The sequence below is a fragment of the Poromitra crassiceps genome (assembly GCF_964638095.1).
Source record: "Poromitra crassiceps genome assembly, chromosome: 16".
Taxonomy (NCBI): domain Eukaryota; kingdom Metazoa; phylum Chordata; class Actinopteri; order Beryciformes; family Melamphaidae; genus Poromitra; species Poromitra crassiceps.
Window position 1 is genome coordinate 6,929,500 of NC_139645.1, and position 8,990 is coordinate 6,938,489.

General features: G+C 41.2%; 1 protein-coding gene across 1 annotated transcript; it reads left to right on the forward strand.

Annotated features, from left to right (window-relative positions):
• Positions 1-835: 835 nt before the first annotated feature.
• Positions 836-7,960, forward strand: LOC310790944 (ZP domain-containing protein-like). The gene is made up of 9 exons (XM_083652651.1): positions 836-1,045; positions 1,147-1,291; positions 1,573-1,716; positions 3,018-3,076; positions 4,048-4,235; positions 5,034-5,428; positions 6,188-6,284; positions 6,425-6,605; positions 7,344-7,960. The coding sequence occupies exons 1-9, from the start codon at positions 949-951 to the stop codon at positions 7,478-7,480; spliced, it is 1,443 nt and encodes a 480-aa protein (XP_083508777.1). The 5' UTR covers positions 836-948; the 3' UTR covers positions 7,481-7,960.
• Positions 7,961-8,990: the final 1,030 nt, after the last annotated feature.

The following is an 8,990-nucleotide window of genomic DNA, read 5'->3' on the forward strand; positions in this document are numbered from 1 at the left end:
ACCACCAGTAGGCAAACTGGATATCATGGAGTATTTGAGCTAGTAGTGGAGGACTTCCCCAAAAAAACCATTTCTGTCTCCTACTCGGATGGATCCTCCACCTTGAAGAATCCCCTTTCAGTAGGAAGGCGTAAACGTGACACAAACAATACAAGCCCATCATTTTCATTGAGCACCACAACAGCTGCAACAACGACCACAGCCGCGAGCACATCTGGAGCAACGACGACCACAGCTGCATCAACAACTACCACAGCTGCACCAACAACGACCACAGCTGCTCCAACAACGACCACAGCTGCACCAACAACGACCACAGCTGGAGCAACAACGACCACAGCTGCACCAGCAACAACCACAGCTGCACCCACAACGACCACAGCTGCACCAACAACGACCACAGCTGCACCAACAACGACCACAGCTGCACCAACAACGACCACAGCTGCACCAACAACGACCACAGCTGCACCAACAACGACCACAGCTGCAACAACAACGACCACAGGTGGAGCAACAACGACCACAGCTGCACCAACAACGACCACAGCTGGAGCAACAACGACCACAGCTGGAGCAACAACGACCACAGCTGCACCAACAACGACCACAGCTGCACCAACAACGACCACAGCTGCACTCACAACAACCACAGCTGCACCAACAACGACCACAGCTGCACCAACAACGACCACAGCTGCACCAACAACGACCACAGCTGCACCAACAACGACCACAGGTGGAGCAACAACGACCACAGCTGCACCAGCGACGACCACAGCTGGAGCAACAACGACCACAGCTGGAGCAACAACGACCACAGCTGCACCAACAACGACCACAGCTGTACCAACAACGACCACAGCTGTACCCACAACAACCACAGCTGCACCCACAACGACCACAGCTGCACCAACAACAACAACAACAACAACCACAACTGCACCAATGACCACGACATCTACCACCATACCCACCACCACTCAGTTCTACCGTGCATCAATTGCTGCTTTAAGCAAGATTCCTCTACAGTTTTTAATTTATGGTTCGTTTGCATTTTTTCCATTGTAGCATTTATTTATTTTTTATTAGTATTTCATTTTCACTAACTCTCTCACTTTCTCTCCCTCCGTTTTTGACTTTCAGTTGACTCACACTACGCCCCTTCATGTCTCGATGGTGACTATTTCCCAATTTTTCTGTCTCCAACTCCACGTAATGGAGTCAATCTTCCTGCCTTTGTCAACAACACACTTGAAATCAAAGTCAAAGCCACAGCAAAATACACCACGTAAGGAAATTCAACATTCAAATTTTGTTATAACTTTGCTATTATTTGTTATGTATCGTATGAGTTAATTAGAACAATCATGTCCCAGGGCGTCATTCGGAAGGTACAGTCTAATTTTTCATTAGTAGTATTATTCGCAATATGTACAGTATAATTTTTCATAGTATTTGCCAGTAGTTCGATATACTTGAAATGGATTCTACTGTAACATAATTACCTTATAGAATATTGCTGTACTCGTTGCCCAGAACAAGTTTATGAAAACATTGTTCCTCTTGTAGGATCTATGGCCTCCTTCTCACTGGACCAACGGGCATTACAAAACAGAAGATCTCCACAGATGAATATGCCATAAAATGGACACCAACGGATAATGAATTGGACGACCATTTCCCTATTTGCTTTCATTTTGAGGCATTAGACAGGTGAGCTTCAAATAAACTATATCAAGTTCATTCCAAATCACATTAACCAGAATGGATGACCAGTTGATACCAATATGCAAAAATCTTCACAGGGTGTTGTATTTCTGCTGACATATTTCTGTATTTTCAAGTAGCATTTTTAAACCACAGTGTATCTTTGTCAAATGAATTGTTTGTGTCAGTTGTTTTTGCTTGTTATGCCATAAAGCAATCGAACAATTTTCCTACAAAACAATGGCAAAATAAAAATGTAATATCTTGTAGAGGTGGAAGGTTTTGTTTGTTTATGGTAATAGACTAATATTTCAAACTTAATGTGTTAATAGGCTGGCTAATTTATTGATGTTAAAATGCTACACGGAAGACTTTTAACAGTTTACTGGAGAAACAGTTTATACCATACTAGGCATCTCGCTACTATGCACTATGCACCCTCGATTCCTAGGCTCACCCGCTGCACGGGCTCGACAAGCTGACCCTGCAGCTCGCCTACGCAGCTTGGCCTTGCCCACAGCTTGGCTGCTGCATGGCCTCGCCTGCCCTATTGGTGCACGCACAACAAGGTCACCCGCACGGGTGCTCTTTACACTTCCTGAAAGTTTCAGCCCGATCGCACTTAAAACGGCATGGCTGTGGCCGGACAAAATTCTTGAAACAAACAGACAAGAGTCCACATTGCCAAATTTATATAAAGAAGATAGATAGATAGATAGATAGATAGATAGATAGATAGATAGATAGATAGATAGATAGATAGATAGATAGATGAACTCCATTCCCCCAGATGTATTGTGTTTGGAATAATTAACAACTAGGTTATACTTTGCCTGTTACTCTGTCAGCATAATATCTCAAAAACCTCTGAAGGCGTTTCCATGGAAGTTGGAATTAACAATTTTACAGATAGATCTTGGGCCAAGGAACAATTGATTAACTTTTGGTGGTGATCCATATCTGGGATTTCCACCATTAGACAATTATTGTACAATTAACTGTAGCCATTCAATCTGAATATCATGCTAGAAACTAATGGACACGGACATGATTCCAATACCTAATGGTATGATTGCATAATCAAGAAATCAGTTTAATTCATGGTGATGGGAATGATGTCTGTGAGCGTAACAGCAAGTTGGAAAATTGCTCAGCATTAATTAGTTAATTAGTTTTGCACTGTACCTTCTATTTTTTTAAGTGTGTGTATTCAGATGTGAGATGATTGATGTCTAGATAATTGCCATTACAGACTATATTGAGGGAAACTTAATTGAATAATTTACCACTTTAACATTCTATTCCAGACACCGCAGAGTCTATCATTCAGAGTTGCGCTGTGTGATTGCTGATGTTGTATACCATGGTGAGTTGATACACTCTGAAAAGTAACAAAGTATCCCAGTGAAACAAATGTTATGTTTATGTCATGTTTTGGCTATTGGATATTGGCTGTTCTTGTATTGGAGGTGCTGAAATGGCATGTTTTAGGAAAGATTGACACATGCAGAGTTATGGATATTTTTAACCCTTATGTACATTAGCTAGGTGCACAAGTTAACACAGATAGGGTTGTGAATGAAACTGAAATGTATTAACTGTGTGAAATTAGCTGCAGTGGTTCTCAAACCTTTTCACGTGAAAGACCCCTTTAGTCTCTCAAGATGGACACGTGGGTTCCCACAATTTACAGATGCTCCGGGGTTATCCGCTCATTTCCCCACTTGTGATTGGTTGAATACCATCGATGGTGGGTATGCGCTCATTTCCCCACTTGTGATTGGTCAAATACCATCGAACTTCCCTCCGGTCTGAAGTGTTTTTCTCTTTGGAAGATAACAACTTCGTCTGTCCAAATTTTAATGGGCTGAAGTACAGACTGTCTCTGGAGCATTCCAAGATTGTGGAAAGAGATAGACTGGCTCGAGAGACTACCTCAAGTTTAGGTAGTCTAGGTTGCTTTTAGAGGTTTTAATACAGAAAGTGTATGAAACCCATCACCAAAATAGTCATACATTCTATCATTGTGTTACTTATGGATGGAATTACATAGTGAAAATAAATGATTCCCCTTTTTGTTGGGGACTCCCTGGAACCCTGGTTAAAATCATCCACATCCATGAACTCATATTCTGTTTCATTCTGCAATATTGTCTTCTGGAAAGACATTTCCCCAGCAATCATTCTGTAGAAGGGTGCACTCAATCAAACTTCAAGTCATCACTATTATGTCTTGTGTCACACTTGAGTTGTCTCATGTCTTCATCTCAGTCTGTTCACACATCATCATCATCATCACCATCACCACCATCGTTATGTGTATCTGACACTTTTCAGAGACCACTGTACACTGCAATGAAACCACGATGACAGTGGAGGTGGTGAAGGGCTACCTCATCAGACGCAACGAGCACAACTTACACCTGAAAGACTTCAATGACCCTGCCTGCAACCTGACAAGACGCTCCAACAACACCCACCTGGTCGCCACCATGTCACTGAACACCTGTGGGACCACACTGGATGTAAGGCACACTAAACTAACACAGTTTCTGTTTGCACGTTTACATTGACTACTTAAGGCAAGGCAGGCCTCCCAAAATTATGGCTGAGAAAGGAACCCTTTTGTTCAGTTGTCAACAGTCGTACAATCTTAGTTCTTTGTCCATTTTGTACATTGTATGTAGATCATTGTTTGGAGGAGCGTCTAAAAAGCATCATAATAAATGTAATAGTGACAAGGCACCTTCTATGCATCACAAAAATCATGTATCAACATTCAATATTCATGAAAGATGAAAACAATACACGTTTGGGAAGAGATTTAACGGTAGAATTGTAAAGTTTCAAGTAATCAGTATTCTAATATCCACACAAAGACACATCAGACGCTGATTTGAATGAACACATTTGCCACCATTACAGCTGAGCCAATTTTGGGACATAACATCCATAATATGCTGTAATGTACAAGACAAGTGAACCCTGGGTGTAGGACTTAAATTAGAACAGGATGCATTTTTGTTTGATCATGGCTAATGATGTGAACTATATAAACTGATAAAAACTGTTGTGGAAATTGGCAATTGTTTAATTTGCAATAAAAATAATGCTAGTAACCTAATAATGGTGATAGTAGTTTAAGCTTGGTTGAAAATTTTAGCTAGTTGATCAATCTGAGCTGGTTGTCATCAATAAACCCACCAGGCGAAGGTTAGAATTGTAATTCACACAATTCATCTATATTGCTTCCTCTCAAAGTTACTCTTCAAAAGTCTCAGGGCTTTCCAACATGATAAATGAATATTTTCTTTGACCTTTAGGAGGATGGTGACAACCTTGTCTTCAAGAATGAGATCACATCTGCTGACCCAACTAAAATTATTTCCAGGCAACATGATGTTGAGATCGCCTTTTCATGCGTCTATCCCAAGCGCGCCAACCTGACGCTGGGATTCAGGCACAAGAACCCATACGCCTTTAGAGAGAAAGGCTTCGGTTCTTTCAGCTTTCAGTTTGAATTCTTTGAGAGCAAGAGGTTCAGGGAACAGAAGGAGGCCAGCACCTACCCAGTGGAGGTGTACCTGAAACAGATGATCTTCATGCAGATTGATGCAACTACCGCCATCCCCAACACACAGCTGTTTGTGGAGTCCTGCAAGGCGACTCCCTACGACAACCTAAACTCTCGCATTACCTACACCATCATTGAAAATGGGTAGGTGTACGCAGTGATGAACCATCTAATTCCATGTGTTAAATGTATTAGACCTCACTAGGACATGTGCACATACAGTATATTATTCCCTTACATCAGGGGTTCCCAAACTTTTTGGCTTGTGACCCTATTTTGACGTCACAAAAGTCTAGGGACCCGAGACATTTCAAATTCTGGTAGACCATCGATAATATCATCTGTGACATCATCAGTGATGTCACATAATGCTAATTTTTCCCCGCAGAATTCTGACTTTAATCTGAGAATTCTGACTTTAATCTGAAAATTCAGACTTTTTTCTCAAAATTCTGACTTTATTCTCAGAATCCTGATTTAAAGTTATAATTGAAAAGATTTTCATCCCAAAAAAAAGAGTCGCTCACAATGTTGAATGAGGCTATGTCCATTTGGATGAAGCCTTTGCAGTATAGTGGCATTATGTGACATTACACTGTTTGGATCTCACCTGCAATTACCACCCACTGCCATAGGTGTCACCCAAGAGAACAAAACTGAAATCTTAAAGATTATCACTTTAAACTCAAATAATAATCACAAGTGACCCTAATCATCTTCGGTAATATTAAATTGTGTGGTGTAAAAAAAGAAACAGGCGACCCTATTTGAATTCCAGACGACCCGACTTAGGGGGTCGTGACCCTACGTTTGGGAACCACTGCCTTACATGGTGTCCAATGTAGTTATTATGAGGAATGTTGGCACTTTTATTCATAAACCATTATTACTGTATTATTACAGGTGTGTGATGGATGACACAGTGCAAGTTTACCCCGGCCCCAGGTCTCAATTCAGATTTGGAATGGAGGCGTTTGAATTCCTTGGTGCACATGAGGAGGTAAAGTGAAACATAGCCCCACCATCTTGTTCATGTCTAAACGTTCTTTTGGTTTGAAAGTGCTGGTCCATCACAGCATGTCCCCAGATGTGCCCAGGTGATCTGTGGAGGGAGTGACTTTAGCTCTCTGTGTCCTATAGGTCTACATCACCTGCTCAGTCGTCATGTGTGAGATTGGGGTTCCTGGAACCAGGTGCACTCAGGGATGCATCAGGTCCAACTCAGGGAGCCAGCGCCGCAAAAGAGAAGCTATCGCCGAGACTGCCATGCACTCCATTTCCCAGGGACCTTTGCACCTGATTAGAACTTCTGACAGCCAAGGTAACACCATAGACACACACACACACACACACACACACACACACACACACACACACACACACACACACACACACACACACACACACACACACACACACACACACACACACACATTAATTTCTTTACTAAGCCTTTGCCTTTCCTTCAATGTAAAATGCGGCTACTTTAAAGAATCTAAAATATAAGATAGTTTTGATTTGTTTAAAACTTTTTTTGTCACTGCATAATTAAATTTATTTTATTTAATAGTTTTGATGGCTTTACTGTCATTCTAAAAATGTTTAAGATAGTACAAATAAATGTGGTGTATCCAAATGTTTGGCTGTTATTCCCTTGGCTGCAGTATATCAATCCCCAGAAGTGGATTTGTCAAGCTGCCATATAGTCAGTTTGCCCACTGCGTTGTGCTTATGAACATTCATCTGTCAGTGCGTATGTTTACCAGCAGGGGGGTAAATCTGCTTAACCCAGACATTGCCACATTATTGTGGGTGGAAAATCCAAAATTATAAATGTTTCCTTTCCAAAGTAACTGGACAATGTATATTCACATATATATTAAAATGTTAATTTACGGATTCACCACACATTTGATAATTGTACATACTAACTGACCATGTCGTTGTGGATGTCGTAAATATCCACATCAACTGATAAATACATATTATGCAATTCCAGTCTGCCCTCTAACTCACTTCTCTGTGTTTGTATTTCTTTTTGTTTGTATTTCCCTTTTAGCTTCTGGCTCAAACCTGCATGTGGGCATGAACCTCATGTTCATCGTCGGCTGCCTCCTGGTGTGTGGAGCGGTGGTCTACCGGTCCAGGAGGTCCAAAGCTAAATACCAACCCGTGCCAACCTCTGACTCCAACTGAGGATTGGAGGCATTTTTCTTCACTCAGATCTTCCCGGTGATGGGAAGATCTGAAGATCTTGGGTTTGGGTAGTTTGAATCATTATTACAATAGATCTTGGGTTTGGGTAGTTTGAATCATTATTACAATAGGGGCTCGATTCAGACTTTGTGAAGATGTGCATGTTTGAGCTGTTCCTGTTCAGTGTGTGATCTGAGGACTGAGGCGTGTCTTCACCTGCACACAGACTTATTCAAAAACCTTGGTTGCTTTGTCCTTCCCATCAGGATAGTGCAATATGCTACTGGCCATGGGCTTTTTTTTTAATTAATGATAATATTACAGGGAGTCTATATAAAAATGTTTACTGTGCATTGTTACTTTTATGGTGTAACTTCACATTTGAACTCACTTGTTTGTTTGTATGATGTGTCTGTGTTTTGTATACAAGCTGCTCTAAATTCACTTCCCCCTTGTGGGATTAATAAAGTTGTTTGAAACTTGAAACTCTCAGCGTTCAGCTCCGTGTCTGGCTACCAAATAGTGATATCGATATCGATGTGTTGCATTCTGAGATTATTTTCTGCTCACAGCAGTTGTAAAGATGTTATACCTGAGTCAGTGATTCCCAACCAGGGGTACATGTACCCCTAGGGGTACTTGAGCAGCTTCCAGGGGGTACTTGGAAAGATTGGGGATTACAATTTATTTATTTCCAAAATGATAAAAACAATATTCCAAGTCATTTCATAGGCCCATCTTAGTAAAACTGTTAACGTTTATTCATTTCAAGGCCATTTTTTACATCCATGCACATTACTGTGAAGAAACTGAAAGTATTCTACTGGTGAAATGAAGGCGGAGTTGGTTTCGCCCAGCCTTTGTTGAGTTAATGAGGTGGATTATCCTGCTACTCATTGTTATAGGAAACTAGAACAACGCAATTGTTATTTCTTGGCACTGGCATGAGCCAACTGTGGTTACTTCCTTGTAGAATGATATATTGAAGCATTAAGCACCTATTATGTTTCAGTGGAACATTATGCCTGAGATGTATATTGGTTTAGGCTACTTATTATATTAGCTGTTGTCAGTCAACAGGCCTCTTGAGAAATATTTACATTCTATCATTAATACTAAAAAAATGTGCGCGGTTATTTCTCTAGGGTGGAGACTCTGGAGACGATATGCCATGGGGGCACTTTTTGGGGGGTTGTGTAAACTCATGCAACATCATCATCATCATCAGTGGGTCTGACATCACTCGAAGATTGTGGGGTAGGACATGACATAATCACTGGCAGAATTCGGTGGGAGTATAAGTAGGGAGACGAGGAGAGAGGATGGATAAATCCAGGAGGCGGTGATGCAACATAAAGGATGCCAACAGCCATAAAACTCCACAACAGAAGAAGTAGAAGAAGAAGTAACAGTGACATCATCGGTGGCATCTTAATGTCTATAACATCATTGATGATGTCAGCATTCTGGATGTTGATTGTCTTAGATCACTGATGACATCACATTGTCT